Here is a 19469-nt window from a genome sequence, read left to right as displayed (position 1 = left end):
GCAAACAAGCATATGCATTCTTTTTAGCATTTACAAATCCTTATGGGGAAAGCCTAAGTAATAGATAGGAAGACTTTAGTAAAGGCTCCAAATCTGCAACTGTCATGGAATTGAGTCCTGACATACTTTCTTCATTGGTAAAGCAGAATAACTCAGGCTTTTGTTCTTTCTTCCTCCTCCTGGTGAGGTTCATTAATTCAACATTCAATAAATAAAAATTCTTTTAAGTTTCACAATGTATACGGGGTGGACCATCCCAGGGCCTCTTAACAACAGTGTCATTTTAAAACAGTCTCAGGGGGACCACAGGCTCGGACTCACTCATAACATGAGTCCCTGTTACCCACGTTCACAGACACGACCTCTTATTTAATCTCTCCACGAAAACCCAGAGAGGTGTTATTATCCCCCATTTTACTGTTGAGAGGTTGGAGCTCAGAACAGTTAAATGACTTCATCTATGATCAATCATTAACGTAACAGAGCAAGGACATGGTTTCGGTTATCTGCTTCCAAGCCCGGTGCTCTCTCACTAACCCACAGCTTTCATGTCAAGGAAACTCCTGATTTTCCAGAAAAGATCAGATCTGAGTGGAGCCAGCACATATTTATAGGAGCTAAGGGAAGTGGGGACTCAGGGTGAGAGCATCAGTCACAGAGGTGGGAAGGGGGAGCATGTGAATGAAGAGGGGAGGTGGAGTTGGGGGAGGGTGGTCTCCAAAGGTAAAGAGGCTGCCTACTCAACTCTCGGTCAATCCTGTCCGTGTCCCTCCATCTGTGGTGGGATGAGTCTACTGGATAGAGACTTTCCTCACAAGAGTAAGAAGCAGCTTTTCAAAATTCAAATCATATACATGTACATGATGTGTGTGTCATAGACAACCCACTCTAGTGCAGCCATATCCCAGACTACTGACAGGGAACAACAAACATCAATGGTATCTTGGGACTCTTAGATGAAGTTCTCTTTTAAAGATGTATAGATAGATACAGATACAGATGATGGGGGATGATGGGAGATGGAGATAGATAGATAGATAGATAGATAGATAGATAGATAGATAGAGTGAGAGAGAGCTAGAGATATAAATCCAGTTTGGTCAGAGTTTACCCATGATAGTAAATCCAGAGACTTGGGGCCAGGAACTTTATCTATTTAGTTTGCTTTATAATTATGCTATGGAAAAAATGTACATAATAAATATACCAGTGAAGACCATGAAAGTGGGCTTGTACAAAGGGAGAACATTTATCCAATGGGCTCTAGGCATTTCTTAGGCCCTACCTGAGTGATTTTCATGGGGTGAGGGTCAGTTGAGTTTTCTACAATCTCCACAGGTTGGGGTTCTTTCCAAATATTCTCTTTCACCGTGATATCCACAGATGTGCTGTCACTGAAGGAATTCTCAGTCTGGCCTCCCATATCCTTCACTGAGACCACCAGATTATAGGAAGGGTTCTTACTGGGATCCAATTCCTTCGATCCTATCGAAAGTCGGGAAGAACAGAAAGGGAAATGTGTCTGAAGCTAACACAGATATCGGTCCCTTCTTTTGAATCAGTCCTATGAAGGCATCCGTGGACTTACCTGCAAGGGTAAGTGATATTTCCCCTGTTTTGTTGTTGATCTGAAAGTACATGACATCGTTGACCTTGGGAAGCTGCATGACAATCTGATAAAAAAGCTGGCCGTTGGGAGTGTCTGGATCATCCAGGTCTGTAGCATTGACATACATGAAAGGCTTTCCTATTTAACAAAACATACCCAGAAAGAGAAAAAGATATTAATTGAAACCCAAACCAACCAGAGACACTTTGGCCTTCTAAGATGTAGAGACAGATTGGGGTGGGGGGGGGGGGCGGGATGCCATAATTTATATCAGTGGGACAATAAACCTTTATTCTGCTTCCTTTCCCTGGGATGAGGTTTCTTAAAGTATGGTCCAGGGACCTCTAGGGGTCTCTAAGACTGTTTTTAGGGTCAGTGGAGTCTAAATTTATGCACATGTAAAAAAAGATCCACTCAAAGCACAAGTTAATTTCATGGAGTTTAGTGTAAAGAAGTACCCAAAGAAAAGGCATTAATATGGTTTCAGATTCCACATGGTAACCAGCTTTTAAGAAACCACTACTTGTTGAGTTTAGGTATAGTATCAAAGAATATCCATAGTTATCTCAAAATGCTTTTATGATATTCCTCCCTTTTCCAAGTACATATCTATGTGAGGCAAGTTTTCCTTCATATGCTTCAACCAAAACAGCATGTTGCAAAAGAATGAGTACAGAAACAGGCATGAGAATCCAATTGTTTTCAATTAATTCATACACTAAAGAGATTTGCAAAGAATAAAACAATGCCACTCTTCTTGATAAGGCTTTTTGTTTTTTGAAAATATAGTTTTTATTAAAATGTTTATGATTTTAAAAGAATTAATAAATTTTGAAGTTTCTCCATTTTAATTTCTAACATGATAAATATCGGTAGATATAACTAGTGATGTACTGGAGCCAGCTCGAGAGAGCTAATAGTTGAATTTCCAGAAGTTTTGTGAGCAAATTATTAACACCATTGAAAATTTAAGTAGGCCATGGCAGGAATATTTTTCCCACAGAAATTGGTAAATGCTATAAGCAGGGCTTCCCACCCCCTGCCCAGAGAGACAGCTATTAAACATTTACCAGCACCCCTCTGGATGTAATCCACATATAACACCATTGAATGTATCCAAAAGTTCATTGGAGTCCTTAATAATTTTTAGAGGAATACAAGAGCCCTGAGGCCAAAAAGTTTGAGAACCACTAATCTAGAACACCCTATCGATGCGGAGAGGAAGGGGAAGATGTGGAAGATGCTTATCTGGCAGAGCTTATTAGAGAGTCTTCGGTATGAAATTTCAGGGGCAAAGACAGTGAACTTGCTCCACATAATAAAGTGGACAAAACACTTTTCCTGAGTTATTGGAAGAGGCCATTCAAGAATGAGAGGTGAGATTAACTAGCGTAGAGAGAAACTTGACAGTGAGCTGATGGACATGGCCAAGAATCTTTCTGAGAACACAGAAGTCTAATACTCATGCTTATTTGTGCACTGTTCTGATGTAAAGCTCTCTCATCTCCCCAGATCTTCAGTAAAGTCTGTGGCACACCTGTGCCTTTTTGGGTTTTTTTTTGTTTGTTTGTTTGTTTTGTGGAAATGAAGGGTAGGAGCATAGTGAATGGATAAGTCTAAGGTTGGAAGTAAGAGAAGAAAAGTAAATGGGAGCCAAACACTGACCATGAGAATGTAAGATTCCTGAGAGGATAGGGGAGAGTGAGCTCACCTTTCCAGAGTATTCTAAAGTGGTACAGAGCTCTAAGGTCTAAAGCTCACTGTAAAATAGGGTTCTCAACTGGGGAACCTCAGGGAACATTTGACAATGTCTGAAGACATCTTTGTCATCACAACTTAGTGGTAGGTGTTGCTACTGGCATCTGGGGAGTAGATGTCAGGGGTGCTGTTAAACATCCTACAATGCATATAACAGCACCTGACCCAAAAAAAGAGAGGATTATCAGGCCCAAGATATCAATGGTGCCAAGGCTGAGAAATCAAGCCCTAGAGCAATAGGGATAATAAAACAACTCCCAGAGGATTGCTGTGAAATTTCAATAAGATAGGAAGTGCTTAATGAGTGATGGCTGCAGCTGTTAGCCACATAAATCGGCCCCTTCTGCCGGATACCCTTCCTGCTTTCTGTAAATACCTTCAGACTCCCATTACCTGGGCGAGAATTCTGCCTTACTGAGCCTTCGTATTTTGACTGGAGAAACGTGGGTCGGTTGTCATTGATGTCCTTCACTTCTACTGTGATGGGGACCGGGCCCTCCACTGTATTTCCGTGAGCATCCAAGGCCGAGACCTGGTGGAGAAAGGGAAGGAAACCACCGTGGTGAACCTGGACTTCATGTCACTCAACAAAAGTCACTTGAGAGAAATGAAGAATTCAAAGAACCAGCGGAGAAAGACATCCATAAAAGCCCCAATCGGGAGCGGCTAGGACGGGGGCCCTCTCAGGTAAGCCTGGGGGGTCATGACTGTTTTCCAGGGCTAGGGGATGCTGTACGCTAGACATGCTTCTTTGCTAAGTAGCTGGAGTCAGTGAAATCAGAGCACCTTGTCCCTGAGGCTATGGGAGTGGCACGATGGCCTCTTACAGAGGCATTTTGATGGTCAACCTGTCGATCCAATAGTAGAAGTTACTACACAGAAAGCTTTCGGCTTGCTCTCCCCCCGCCCCCCGACAATTAGCTCTCTATCGTGCCTGCATATTCAGATACCACACACAAAAACTGACCATGGGTTATTTCTGCTTCTTGCAAGCTGCAAAGAAGCTCCATCCCCGCACTGATGCTGCCTTCTTTGTGGATCCAGAGCCCACACAGCAGACACAGGCAGGCGCCAGTGAAAATCACAGAGGTGCTGGCTTGGTTTTGCTCCAGGTGGCTGAGCATGCCATCCTTGAATGAGTGATGCCATCTGAGGGCCTTGGCAATGTAAATTGGGTTGCTGTGGTCAAAAAGCCTAAGGAAGAGGGGACCTGCACCATACCCCTCTGTAGCTGGTTAAAAATAAATGGACAAATGAGGTTTACCAAGTATACCATTAACGCCAGAAGAGCCCCAAGAGGATTCGAGGCAAGGGGTGAAGGTGCCAGTGATACTTCCAGGACAAAAGATGCTCAGAAAGGTTGGAGTGTGGTGACTTTTCCTGGTCTCAACTCACCTGGAGCTTGTGAACAGCCCTTGTTTCCCTGTCCAGAGCTCTGTTGTGATATAGAAGCCCATCTGGTTGTATCTCAAATATTCCATCCGTCTCCCCAGTGAGTTTGAAAGTCACAGCAGGAGGACTGGCCTTAAACTGGGAAAAAGCAAAAGTCAGATGTGGTTGTAAGAAAAGCAGTGTTGTAGATTTTGTGGAAAGTCACCAATTTCAGGTAATGTTTTCATTTGTACAATCGCTAATTAAGAAGTTCAGAGTTTTTAAACTGCTACATTCTAAAAGTTTGTTTGAACATTAACTAATATTCAAAATACATTTCCTTCAAGAAACAGTATACAGCATACTTTAATATATGGACAAAAGTCAACTGATGCTTTGAATGGTAACTGGAGTTAGATGAGATTTTTCTGGAAATATCTGAAAACTATAACCTTACCAACTTCTAAAAAAGATTTTTAAAAGTAGCTTTATTGCTAAGATTAAAAAAAATATGTCATTTAGTACTTCTGAACATTGTGACAACAATTAGGAGGTATTTCAATATTACAGAAAACAATTCAAAAGTGGCTTTAATTTGATAAGATTCTATATGACAATCTCTTAATTATTATTAACAGAATTCTAGATACAATGGAACACCATCAAGTAAACACATGCATAATCAGAGTCATGGAAAGAAAGGAGAGAAAAGGGCAGAAAGATTATTTGAAAAAAGAATAACCAAAGTTTCCCAAATTTGAGAGAAAACATTAATCTACATGTCCAAGAAGTTGAATAAACTCCAAATACAATAAACTCAGAGAAACCCAAATTTAGACACATCATAGTCAAACATGTGAAATACAGAGACTCTTGAAAGTGCAAAGATTCATCATGTACAAAGGCTCCTCAATAAAAAGAACAGCAGATTTCTCATGGAGGCAGGAAGACAGAGGAATGACAGATCCAAAATGTTGAAGGAAAATGACTGCCAATTGTATATCCAAAACATTATCCTTCAAAATGAGGGTGAAATTAATCTATACTACGAAGGAGAAAACAGACTTTAAAATAATACCAATTTAAAACAAAAATTCTTATTAGAAAAAGAAAAGACATTCTGTAAGGGTCACTTCATCAAGAAACTATAATAATTATAAACATATTAGAGGCTCGATGCACAAAATTCGTACAAGGGTAGGCCCTCGCAGCCGCCCCAGCTGCTGCCTTGGCCCTCGCAGCCCTGGCTTCATCCGGAAGGTCGTTCTGCTGTTCGGCCATTCAATCGATTTGCATATTACGCTTTTATTATTATAGATATGTACCTACCAAGAGAACTGTTATCTGGACTTACTCACAGGTTTTCTTTCTTTCTCTCTCTTCCTTCCTTCCTTCCTTCCTTCCTTCCTTCCTTCCTTCCTTCCTTCCTTCCTTCCTTCCTTCCTTCCTTCTTTCCTTCCTTCTTTCCTTCCTTCCTTCCTTCCTCCCTTCCCCCCCTCCCCCTTTTTTTTTGACCTAACTCAGAGCTTACTCATTGCAAACAATTTTGAGGAATTTTCCAAAAGTAATCAACAGTAAAAATACATCAAAGGCCTAAATGTAAATCCTAAAACTATAAAACCTGAGAAGAATACACAAACACAATGTTCAGGACTCTGGATGAGAGAAAGCAATAGGGAAAGTTTCTTAGATATGACATCAAAAGCACAAACAACAGCCCTGGCCAGTGTGGCTCAGTTGGTTGGGGGTCAATTCCTGGTCAGGGCACATGTCCAGGTTGGGGATTCAATCCCCAGTTGGGATGCGTGTGGGAGGCAACCAATCAATGTTTCTCTCTCACATCCATGTTTCTCTCTCTCTCTCCCTCTCCCTTCTTTTCTCTCTAAAATCAAACATATCCTTGGATGAGGATTTTTGTTAAAAGCACAAACAACAAAAGAAAAAATTAAGCTTGAATCAAAATTAAAAGCTTTTGTGTTTCAAATTACACTATAAAGAAAGTGAAAAGATAATCTATAGACTGTAAGAAAATATTTGCAAATCAGATATGTGATAAGGATTTTGTATGCAGAATATATAAAGAGCTCTTACATCAGTAAAAAGACAAAAAAACTCAATTAAAAAAATAGGAATGACCCTAGCCAGTTTGGATCAATGGATAGAGCGTTTTGGCCTGTGGACTGAAGGGTCCCAGGTTTGATTCCGGCCAAGGGCACATGCCTCGGTTGTGGGCTCATCCCCAGTAGGGGGTGTGCAGGAGGCAGCCAATCAATGATTCTCTCTCATCATTGATGTTTGTATCTCTCTTCCTCTCCCTTCCTCTCTAAATCAATAAAAATATATTTAAAAAGAAAAGAAAAAGAAAAGTGGTCACCCTTCCCTTACCTGCCCTTCGTCCCCTCTGCATCCCACCAGACTTTCATCAGAACACTTCCTGGCATGTGCTTGCATGCTTGTCAGGTTTCTTCTCCTACCCCATGAGTCCCCTGGGGGCAGGATGGTTTGGGGGTCATCTTGTACCCCATACCCAGCCTAGTTCCTCCACACCAGCGGTTCTCAACCTGTGGGTCGCGACCCATTTGGGGGTCGAACGACCCTTTCACAGGGGTCGCCTAAGACCATCGGAAAACACATATATAATTATATATTGTTTTTGTGATTAATCACTATGCTTTAATTATGTTCAATTTGTAACAATGAAATTAGGGGTCACCACAACATGAGGAACTGTATTAAAGGGTCGCGGCATTAGGAAGGTTGAGAACCACTGCTCTACCCAGAAGGCACTTCGTACATGGTTCATAACAGAAAATGATTGTGTGCCTCGCCCACAAAGTTCTGACCGACTTATGAAGCATAAATACCTAAATGAAAGGAATGAAAAATCTGAGAGAATCTATAACCCAAGGCCCCGGCAGGGCAGAGAAAGTCAGTAAATGAGGTGATCTCGTGTGTGAGCCCCAGCCGTTGCCCCAGATCCTCATTTCCTCCCTCCAGTTTGTACAGAGCAGTCTTTCTTGAATGGAAACTTGATTCAGGCCGATTGTTTTTGGGAGAAAACCTAAGAGTCAGGGACCTGGCTGTCTCTACAGCCCCTTCTCCCACTTCCTTCTCCTGCCCTCTGTTCCCATCGCTCTGGCCTTCTGCCCTCTCCCAGCACAGGGCCGGTGTCCATGCTGGGCCTTTGCTGGGACACCCCCCACCCGCTTCCTCTCCAAGTGAATTCCTAGCAGCCGTGTAGCTCCCAAAGCATCCGCTCCTCCCACCCTGCCTGACTTCCCCAACTGGAGAGGTCAAGACCTCTACAACACCCTGCACGCCAGGCGGGCAGAGACACATGGGCACCCTGCCAGCCATGCCCTGGGCCCTCTGCACGAATGTGCACTGATACCAAATGGAGGGGGCAGGCGGCAGCTCCCAGCCTCTCCTCTGTGGGCACAACTGTCCAACAAACCAGGGAATGCACCTGCCTTAGGAGGCAGCTTAGCAACCTCCCAGATACGGGGGGTGGGGGTCATGGGCACCCCCAGAGGCTAATCAAAGCATCCCAACCATGCTGAGGCCAAGCAGGCTTCCCAGGGGATTTCCGGTAAATGCAGTAGCGTGTTTTTCTCCTCCATTACCCTTTCAGGATGGTTTCAGAGGCCTTTATAGCTGAAGCCTCTCACTCCCACCTTCAGGCCACCCTTTAATCCACTGCTTTTCTCGGTTACCTGCCTAAAGGACAGGACTGCCTCCCAGGGGGCCTTGGTCAACCACAGGCAAGGACCCCAGGAAGGGGGGGGGGCACGGGATGGGGGGCTCAGAGGCAGTGGTGAGGAAGAGCAGGCCTTTGGCCAGACGCATACTCTGGAGAACCCACACTGTCAAACGCTTCAAGTAGCAAGTGCACTGAACAGCCAGCCTCATGGTTGGCCATCCCACTCCCGAAACTCTTCCCACCTTTGGGGGGAAGGGTAGCAGGGGGAGGGGGGCAGAGCCTACAGGCACCAAGATCCCTGCTCCCAGATGGTAGAGCTCGCCCCAGGCACAATCGAGGACGCCCACATGAGGATGTCAGGTACAAGGCCTCCCAACACCGAGGCCACCATCCCTCCGTGTAACTCCGCTTCTGAAACCCCTCGTGATCAGGAGAGCTGCCGAGCCTCTGTTCTATTTCCCGCTGCACGGAATAAAAGCCTACTGAGAGAGCACGAGACGTCAAGACGACAGCGAGCGAAAGGGGTCATTACCTGGAATATGATCTGACTCGGTTCTTGTCCTTCGAAAATGGAGAACGTCATGGGCTTCAGGGGCCCACTGAACTTCCCCTCCAGGCCATGCCCGGCTGTCTGTTAAAGAAAGAAAAGTTAGCCTCACCGTCTGTCACCAACAGATCGCTTGCTAATTCCAGGACTGACATGGGAAACGTAAAACCTTTAACCTGACTCATGTGAAAGCCCGTCACAATGGGCAGAGAGGTCTACGATGGGTTGAGGGTTTACCACGCCAAGATGGATCGCTGAGCCTTGCCTTGCTTTTCTCCTCTAACCCCTCGCGCGTGGCCCTCCAGGGAGACCGGTCACGCCCAGTTTGCACATGAAGCTGAGAGGAGAGAAGCTACTTCCTCAGAGTGAGGGCTGACACAGCACACACACGCGGATCTGCGTGAACAAAAGCTCGGTACCTTCCCACAGTGCCACCCTGCCTTCTACCTGCTAGACGGTTTTGCACCAGCTTCTTCAAACCCCTCCCTTCACTTCCATTAGCTTATAAGGAAATTCGTGCAAGGGTCGCTGCCCCCCCAAGAGTCCACAGTCTCGCCAGGGACAATTGGATGTATAAGGGGAAAAAGAATATGCAGGTATGTTTAATACAATGCTTGCTTGGCACATAGTAACTTTTAGTCTAATTTGGTCTGAATTTGAACTGTAACTTTAAGAAAAACCTACTGTTTCCTGTGTGGCAGCCGTGGGACTGGACCCTCCACACACATCATTCCTTCTGGTCCTCAACCATATCAGTCAGGAAACTATCTCCAGAGAATTCCCCCAGCAGAGACGCTGATACTGCTACGTGGGCTAGAGCCAGCCATTTTGGGCCCCCAAGCCCCATCTCTGATCCACGTTGCTACACGGCCTTCCAGGCCATCACAGGACATGTGCAATGGGCAGGTCTGCCTGCCTGGTAGCCACCCTCCTTGCACTTTCCAGCAAGAGTTCTCTGCATTGGTTATACAGTATCGATGCCAAACTATTCTTCCTTCTGGGAGAAACATGGTCCCAAGCAAAACTCTAACAGAGGCGGGTTCTGCTTCATTTCCCTGCCTCCTCCCTTTCCCAAACCCTGGATTCCTTACGGACTCTCTCTTCAGTGCCCTTGCAACATGTCATGCAGTGGTTCTACCCTCCTTATGAAAACCAGTTCTCAGAAAATAACAAGAGAGCCGTTGGCAGCACAGAATATATGGCTGGCAACCATTTTAAACTACTCTCTCGGCTGAAGAAGCCTCATGCTAAAGGCAAGACACTTGGCCTAAACTATCGTTCCTCGTTGCAAAGGGCCTGGGAGTAAAGGTGAGTGGAGGCAGGAGAGAGCAGGGGCTCCACCCCAGTGACCCTGAGATCCCACCACACAGGCAGCAACCTCCTCCATCCACCAGAGACAGCTGAGCTGCGGCTGCCACCTAAGCAAGGCTCCTGCCATCAGCCGTGCTCAGGCAGTCTTTCTCACTGCAGGTAGAAATCCCACTGGAGTGAAAGTCGAGAGAAGAAACTGTTATTTTCAACCTTCATCCAGGAAGAAAAATGTATGTCCCCTTCTTAGACAAAAAGCAGAGGAGCCTGCGAACACCCAGTTATTGTGATAGATTCTTCTCTCTCTTCGATCTAGTGTTGTTTCCTAATATAAGCCCATAATTGTGAATTTTTACCTGGTTCCTGGCACTGTGCTATGTGCTGTGGCTGCAAAGATGACTAAAACACAGTCTCTTCCTCATGGAGGTCAGCGTCCATATGAGTGCGGGCACTGAGTATTTAAAATGCTATAGTCATGATCATAGCTAATATTTATTGAGTACTTCGACTATGCCAGCCACTGATCTGAGGGCTTTAAAAAGGCATTATCGCATTGAATTGCCACGGCTTTCTATAAGGCAAGTACTTTAATCAGACCCATTTCACAGGGCAGAAAACTGAGGTTCAACACAAGTAACTCATTCATGTTCCTATCACCGGTAAGCCACAGTGCCGAGTTTGAACCTGGGTCCGACTGCACCACAGCCCTCTGATAATCTAGGTAGCGAAGGACATTTCAGAGGGTGGGAAGAGGGCGGAAGTCACGTGGGGGTGTTTGACCCAGTCTTTAAGCAGTCCCGGCAACAAGCTCTGAGCTCCTGGTCTTTGAGGATGCAGGTTATCTGCCCCTCCACCCTCCCACACTGGGAGGAAGGCTATGACAGCTTCAACAGGTTACTTCTCTTCCACTCTGTGACTATGTTGAACTGTGTGGGCTCCTGGAAACTCTCTAGGTCTTGAAATTTGACCTGTTATTTTTGAGTCACAGAAGAAAGGAACCAAGACTTGAGGTGTGACCATCTAGAACCTTCCATCTAAAGAGAGAGCAAAGGCTTCCCGGTAATCTAGCTTCATGATACAAAATATTGGCTGGTGTAAGACATTGGTGAGTGATGAGTGAAATCAGGTCAAGGGTTGTATTTCTTCAGGTTTCATCCAGCTCCAACCTCTAGCCTGTCAGTCAATAGATTTAGCTCAACATATAAAGCCAAATTTAACTAGAAAACTTCAAAATAGATATGGGAAGAAAAATACTGAGCAGAGCGGGGTTGAAAGTAAACAAAATGCTTTTCTGTGTGTTTTAGTGGTTATTTTTCATGGGCAAAGTGAAAAAAAAAAAAAAGTCATGATTAAGGGACTTACACCAAGACCTGTATCAATGTGCTTTTAGCTATCCGTGGCGGTCTAAAGCTGAGTAGGGAGATTTGTTTTAAACCTTTCCCAAGTGCTACTGGCTTTTAAGAGCTGAAGAGAGAGTACAGACACACGACTTGTAGCCATTTCATCAAAAATATTACCTTGGGGAAAACTGTGTCCTCTGTGTGAGATTTAATTTTGATAGACTTTTTTTTTTTTTTAAGTGGTAACCATTGTTCCTCTGGTATGCAACGGAAGGATGCCAGGAAATAGTTTAGTAAATAAAGGGAGAGCATGCTTTTTTCTTACCAAATAAAGTGTGAGGAGACACAAGCTGTGCAGCTGGGCTTGGGCCATCATGGTTTCCTTTTATTCAATCCCCTGTGAATAAACCAGGCATCAAAGTGATTAGCTACCCGTCTGTTGAAATAATTTTTTTTTAAATGCACTCATTTTACTAATATTTCAATCACTTGATTATCTTTAGGTATTATAGATTTTCTTGGTTCGCTTAATCTTTTCTGTATATTTTTAAGTTTTTATACATTGAACATTCCACTAATATACTCAGCATAGAAAAATGGTTATTAAAATTCCAAACCACTTTAAAAATGTAGGCCCTGAAAATTTTAAATGCCTTACATTTAGATAGCTTATAATTGAACTTTTAAAAGATAAAAGTGCTGCCCCATTTTAGCCTCCCAAATGCCCTGAGAGTTTAAGAAAGCATGTATTAAGCTCATCTATGTGGTAGATTTTTTTTTGCTGGGTCACGAGGCAGCATTTTTAATTTTTTTTTTTTAATGTGCCCTGGCCAGAATGGCTCGATGGTTAGGGTATGGGTCTGCACGCCAGAGGGTCACCGGTTCAATTTCGGATCAAGGGCAGGTACCTGGGTTGCAGGTCCAGTCCCCGCCTCCAGTCAGGCCATGTGTGGGAGGCAACCAATCTGTGTGTCTCTGTCACATCATATCTACGTTTCTCTTCTATCTCTCTCCCCCTCTCCCTCCCTTCCACTCTCTTAAAAAAAAAAAGAAAAGAAAAAAATATCCTCACTCCCCCGGTGAGGTTTAAAAAAATTTTTTTAATGTTGACATTATTGCAGACTTCCCCCACTTCCCCCTCTTTCTCATCTCTACCTACCCCTGCTTCCCCCACTTTTGGCTTTCACCATACAGTTTTCCATGTCCATGGTGTATGCATATATGTTCTTTAGCTAATCCCTTCAACTTCTTCATCCAGTCACCCCCATGTCCCTCCCCTCTGGCTCCCACCAGTCTGTTCCATGTGTCCATGCTACTGGTCCCATTTTGTTCATCAGTTTATTTTGTTCATTGGATCCCACATATTAGTGAGATCATATGGTACTTGTCTTTCTCTGACTGGCTTATTTCGCTTACCATAATACTCTCCAGTTCCATCCATGTTGTCACAAAGGGTAAGAGTTTCTTTCTTTCTTTTTTTTTTTTTTTTTTACAACTGCATAGTATTTCACTGTGTAAATGTACCACAGTCTTTATTATCTACTCATCTACCGATGGGCTATTTCCAGACCATGGTTTTCCTATATAATAAAGAGCTAATATGCTAATTAGACTGGATGGTGGAACGACCTTCTGGAACAACCAGTGGGTGGGTCCACGGGGCTTCAAGGCAGCCGGGGTCCTGAGGGCCTAGGGAGCCGGGCTGCGGGGGGCCAAACCCCTTGCACGAATTTCATGCATCAGGCCTCTTGTTGTCAATAATGTTGCTATGAACATAGTGGTGCATATATTCTTTCTGATCCATGTTTCAGGATTCTTAGGATCGATATTTCAGGATTCCCAGAAGTGGAATTCCTAGGTCAAAGGCTATTCTATTTTAAATTTTTGAGAAAACTAGAGGGTCGTTTACAAACAGAATAACAGTGATGCAGAAGATGGACTCAATCAGCCAGCCTGAACTGGAACCCAGCTCTCCCTGTTGTTAGTTGTGTGGCCATGGATATTCAACTTAATAGCCCTGTGCCTCAGTTTCCTCAAATGGAAAATTCATAGCAATTACTCAGTAATAAATGTGTGCTCTAGGAGTTTCTCATAGGCAAAATTAGGTAGGAATTGTCATATATATATATATATATATATATAAATTGAGGTTCAAAGTTAAGCAATTCACCTAATGACACATAACTAGGAAGTGACCCTGCCAGGCTTACAACCAGATCTCTCAGATTTCAAAGTCCAAAATCTCTTTGATTCTTTCTACTGTACTCTATCGCGTGATAGCTGCAGGGAAGTAGATATAGTCAGAGAGGTGGAGATATAAAATATATACATGCTATATAAATTAAGTAGCTTGCCCCAAGAGTCTACAGCTATTTTAAGAAAAAGCCTGGACTAAAACCCTTCTGAACAAAGTCTTTGAATGTTGCAAAATTAGCTTTTGCCTCAGAATTAATTTGGTTGATGTGTAGAATTGGCTCATTTTGTTAAACCAAAGAACTATATCTCTACTGCTTTAGACTGCTTTTGTGGTTTGAAAACACATAGAAACAAATAATCCCAGGTTCTAGCATATTGGATTATAAAATAGATGTAAAAAAATAAGCTGCTATTCTTAAGTCTAACTAGGTGCGGGTTTTTAATATTAGCAAAATGAACATGATCATCGGTCACCAATATTTGCTTAAGAAAGTGAAAATATAGCCCAGCTGGCGTGGCTCAGTGGTTGAGCGTCAGCTTATGAACCAGGAGGTCACAGTTGAATTCCGGGTCAGGGCACATGCCCGGGTTGCAGACTCGATCCCCAGTGTGGGGTGTGCAGGAGGCCGCCGATCAATGATTCTCTCTCATCATTGATGTTTCTATCTCTCTCTCCCTCTCCCTTCCTCTCTGAAATCAATAAAAAATTATATTAAAAAGGAAAGTAAAAATATAAACAATAATAACACATTTGGAGATCTTTCTCTTCAAATTCCTCAGTATAAGATTTTCCCAATGCTGGGCTCGACTTACTCCATCCAGCCTTATCTCCCACTCCCTGCCCACACCCAGGGAGCCATACACCCATTTGGACTTTGCCCCCTGAGCTTTCCCCTCCCCCTGCTTTGGCACTCGCTGTTCTCCCCACCCAGCAAAAGGCCCCGCCCGGAGTCAGCGGACAATTAATATTTGCTTCATGAAGTTCGATGGAGAGTATGCGTCCTCACCTCTACTTCTACTTCTCATATCTTATCATCTAGCTCCAAAGTATTCGTGTATTTGAAAAGCATAGAATTGTTACAGCAGGCTCCTATCATGCTCCAGACCCTGTGCTAAGAAGTAGGGTCCCAAACAAGAGCACGGTGTCTCTCTTGGTGGCGCTGGAACTGAAATCTCACTTCCTTCATGAACTCATCCCTGATTTCCAGCCAGAAGTATCTTCTCAAAGCCCCTCCTGCCCACATCTTGTTTTTCATCTTATTTACACGTCTGTGTTATTGCCTTGACGAGGAAATAAAACCCGCCAAGGCAAAGGCCTGATTTCAAAAATTATTTTTTAACCTCTTACAGCTCTTCACACTATACCTGTGGTCGGCAAACTGCGGCTCTCGAGCCACATGTGGCTTTTTGCCCCCTTGAGTGTGGCTCTTCCACAAAATACCACGTGGGGCGTGCACGTACAGTGCGATTGAAACTTCATGGCCCATGCGCAGAAGTCGGTTTTCGGCCTGGGCGAGTCTATTTTGAAGAAGTGCTGTTGATAATTGGCTCTGTTGACTAATGAGTTTGCCGACCACTGCCTATACCTTGCATATAGTAAGGCCTCAGCAGATGCTTGTTAGATTCTAAAACATCAGTGGTTGTTTAACATCGATATCCTATTGATGTGTCCCATTTATAAGAGAATCGATTTCAGACTAAACATAAACTGTTAAAGGAAACTAACTTGAGATTTAAAGATTTATTTTGATACAAAGTAATGAATTTTTCATTGTTGACAAAAGGACTGTTTTATTTTGTTTTTTAATCCTCACCCGAGGATATGTTTTTATTGATTTTTCAGAGAGAGAGAGACAGAGAGACATCCATGTCAGAATCGTACATACACTAACAAATACCTGCTTGGTAAATAAGTGAAGAACTGGTTTATATATATCATCTCTCCTTAAACTGATTTTCCTTTTAGAATTTTTAAGCTTCCAAATGCATATCATCTGAATGATAGAAAAGCAAATAAAAATTTAAAAAAAATGCCTTCTTTTAGTCAGATGCTCAGGCAGGCCACCTGTTGGGGTGTCTTGATTGAATCTAAAAAGGAAAAGCAGCAATGCCCTTGTCCTTTATTTTGTCCTTTACATTTAGTCTTACCCCTCCCAGAAGGGTTTCCAATGAAAAATGGAAGTCATTGCTCTCCAGTCTGGTGCTAGGGTTCCATGCTTTATTTGCAGTCCAAGCTCCTGCACAATGATGCGATTGTTGGGAGCAGGAACCCCGGCTTTCGACTGCCTGGTGTGGATCCTGGCTCCTCCACAGACTCATGTCTGCTTATCCATAAAGCAGGGATAATAATAGTATCTACTTTTGAGAATTATGGGATTCCGTGAATTAACATTTCTAACTGTGTTTGCCAAATGAAAATTCATTCTGCCACCCAAGTTTGCTTAGTCACAACCTTAGACATCGCCTGCAGGTGTCTCCTTTCTCAATGCCCAGCTTTCTGTGGCTCCAATAATGAGATTGCTCAAGAAGCACCCTTTTTTTTTTTTTTTTTAACTTTTTGAGGAAACAGCATACTGTTCTCCACAGTGGCTGCACCAGTCTGCATTCCCACCAGCAGTGCAGGAGGGTTCCTTTTTCTCCACATCCTCTCCAGCACTTGTTGTTTGTTGGTTTGTTGATGACAGTCATTCTGGCAGGCGTGAGGTGGTACCTCATTGTTGTTTTGATTTGCATCTCTCGGATGATTAGTGACTTTGAGCATGTTTTTATGTCTCTTGGCCTTCTGTGTGTCCTCTTTCGAAAAGTGTCTATTTAGGTCCTTTGCCCATTTTTTTTTATTGGATTATTTACCTTCCTTTTGTTAAGTTATATGAGTTCACTGTGAATTTTGGAGATTAAACCCTTATCGGAAATAACATTGGCAAATATGTTCTCCCATGCAGTGGGCTTTCTTGTTGTTTTGTTGATGGTTTCTTTTGCTGTACAGAAGCTTTTTATTTTGATGTAGTCAATTTGTTTATTTTCTCCTTAGTTTCCATTGCCATAGGAGCTGTATCGGTAAAGATATTGCTATGACAAATGTCTGCTATCTTGCTGCCTATGGCTTCTTCTAAGATTTTTATGGTTTCCCATCTTACACTTATGTCCTTTATCCATTTTGAGTTTATTTTTGTGTATGGTGTAAGTTGGTGATCTAGTTTCATTTTTTTAAGTATCTGTCCAGTTTTCCCAACATCATTTGTTGAAGAGACTGTCTTGACTCCATTGTATGCTCTTGCCTCCTTTGTCAAATATTAATTGTGCATAATGGCTGTGTCAATTTCTGGATTCTCTGTTCTGTTCCACTGGTCTATATGTCTATTCCTGTGCCAGTACCAGGCAGTTTTGGGAACAGTGGCTTTGTAGTATAGCTTGATATCTGGTATTGTGATCCCTCCAACATTGTTTTTCTTTCTCAAGATTGCTGCAGCTATTCAGGGTCTTTTTTTTTATTCCAGATGAATTTTTGGAGAATTTTTTCTAGGTCTTTGAAATGTCATTGGTATTTTAATGGGGATTGTGTTGAATTTATACATTGCTTTGGGTAGTATGGACACTTTAATGATGTTGATTCTACCAATCCATGAACATAGTATATTCTTCCATTTGTTCATGTCTTCCTCTACCTCTTTTTTCAGCATCAAAAAAATTAAAAATGGAACTGCCATTAATACCACTATTAGGAATATATCCCAAGAAAACAGAAACACCAATCAGAAAGGATATATGCACCCCTATGTTCACAGCAGCACAATAGCTAAGACTTGGAAACAGCCTAAATGCCCATCAGTAGATGAATGGATTAGAAAACTATGGTACATCTACACAGTGAAATACTATGCTGCTGTAAAAAAGAAGAAATTCTTACCATTTGCAACAGCATGGATGGACCTGGAGAGCATTATGCTAAGTGAAATACACCAGTCAGTAAAAGATAAATACAACATGATCTCACTCATTTATGGATAATAAAGAACATTATAAACTGTTGAACAAAAATAGATACAGAGGCAAAGAAGCATTGAACATACTGTCAAATTACAGTGGGAAGGCAGGGGAAGGTTGGGGAGCTAAGAGATCAACCGAAGGACTTATATGCATGCATATAAGCATAACCAATGGACGTAAGACACTGGGGGTCTGGGGGTGAGGGCAAGTGCTGGGAGGTAGGGGAGGCTGGGGGGAGGTCAATGGGGGGGGGGGAAGGAGACATATGTACTACTATTTGTAATACCTTAAACAATAAAATAAATAAAATTTTTAAAAAAAGAAGAAGCACCCTTCACAGCCAACCACATCAATGCTAGGATTATGCCAGAAGAGGACTTTGGCCTCTCCAACAAGTTTTGCCTGTTTCCTCTTTGCCTGGACATAATTCCACGAGTGAATATCACATCCTGGATCCTAAGGCTGCTGGGAGGAAACCATCGTTTGTAACTAAAATTGCCTAAACCACCCAACCATACACACTTGATAGAGTCCCTCACGGACACTACTTGGAAAAGGACTGGAGTAGCTTTTACCATAATTCAGTGACATTTTTATCTCAACTACCTGAAATAATTGATCCAATCATCTGCTTGGAATTTTTGCTATTTGCCAGGGTTTCCCCCAGATTCAAAGACTAAATTCAGACAGTTTCTACAGCAACTATCTGAGAGGCCAAGCACATCCTTAGCAACACAGGTCAAAGGTTTGGGGGAAAAAGGCGTTGGAGGGGGGGGAGTTGAAAAGCCTCCACCACTTGTTTTGACGATGGGCCACTGACAAATAGGGATCAGGGCTGGTAGTCTTGCTGTTTACAGCTGATGCTTTCGTTTAATTCACCACAGCCCACAAAACACTGACATTCCTCCGCGTCCTCAATCTGTGTTCAGGCAGAATAACAACACAAGGACGACTAACATTTATGAAAAACAACTCGCCACATACATGCTGAGACTTCGATATGAATTATCTTACTGATTTCTCATAAGAACCCTATGAAGCAGGTACTACGAAAATTTAGCTCTTAAAGGTCAAAAATCAAAATGTGAGGGTCAAAAGAAGTTAGACTTGCCCAAGGTCACCCTGCCTGCCTAATTCCACACCTATGCTTTCATTCTTATAGTATTCTCCCTCTGAAGGCACAAATATCATCTCACCACCTGATGCCACTTTATTTGTTACATGTCTTCCCAAAAATTCAATAAAGTTATCATTTTTCATCCAATGGCTGTTCTTCCTCTGCAGATGCTGACATGACTCCCTTTCACAGAGGAGCAACACCCAGGAGGTTTAGCTCCCACAGCACATATATTTCTCCTCATTTCTTTTCTGACCTTCATCTCAGCAGTCTCTCCCTTTTTTAAAAAAAAAAAAAATTTATTGATTCTAGAGAGGGAGAGAGATAGAAACATCAATGATAAGAGAGAATCATCAATCAGCTGCCTCCTACACGCCCCTGACCGGGGAATCGAACCTTGACCTCCTGTTCATAGGTCAATGCTCAACCACTGAGCCACCCCAGCTGGGACTATTTTTTAATCAAGCCAACTGCTTTGGGTTGAATAGTGTCCCCCTCCAAAAAAGGAACTCCTCATACGTTGGAGTTCTAACTTC

The 19469-nt window shown here is 43.0% G+C and overlaps 1 protein-coding gene across 2 annotated transcripts in view; it reads right to left on the bottom strand.

Annotated features, from left to right (window-relative positions):
- Positions 1–12030, bottom strand: part of CDH17 (cadherin 17) — a 39543-nt gene extending 27513 nt beyond the window's left edge. Inside the window, exons 1-6 of one of the 2 annotated variants that reach the window (XM_059672234.1) lie at positions 11959–12030; positions 8971–9069; positions 4763–4897; positions 3761–3899; positions 1589–1747; positions 1286–1485 (exon numbers count right to left, since the gene is read on the bottom strand). In XM_059672234.1, the coding sequence (XP_059528217.1) occupies positions 1286–1485; positions 1589–1747; positions 3761–3899; positions 4763–4897; positions 8971–9069; positions 11959–12009 (783 nt within the window). In that variant the 5' untranslated portion in view covers positions 12010–12030. Of the gene's footprint in view, positions 1–1285; positions 1486–1588; positions 1748–3760; positions 3900–4762; positions 4898–8970; positions 9070–11958 lie in introns of those variants that run through there. The other variant, XM_059672235.1, reaches the window with a different exon arrangement.
- Positions 12031–19469: the final 7439 nt, after the last annotated feature.

Source organism: Myotis daubentonii, chromosome 17 (genome assembly GCF_963259705.1).
Source record: "Myotis daubentonii chromosome 17, mMyoDau2.1, whole genome shotgun sequence".
NCBI lineage: Eukaryota > Metazoa > Chordata > Mammalia > Chiroptera > Vespertilionidae > Myotis > Myotis daubentonii.
This window is presented reverse-complemented; position numbering and strand designations above follow the sequence as displayed.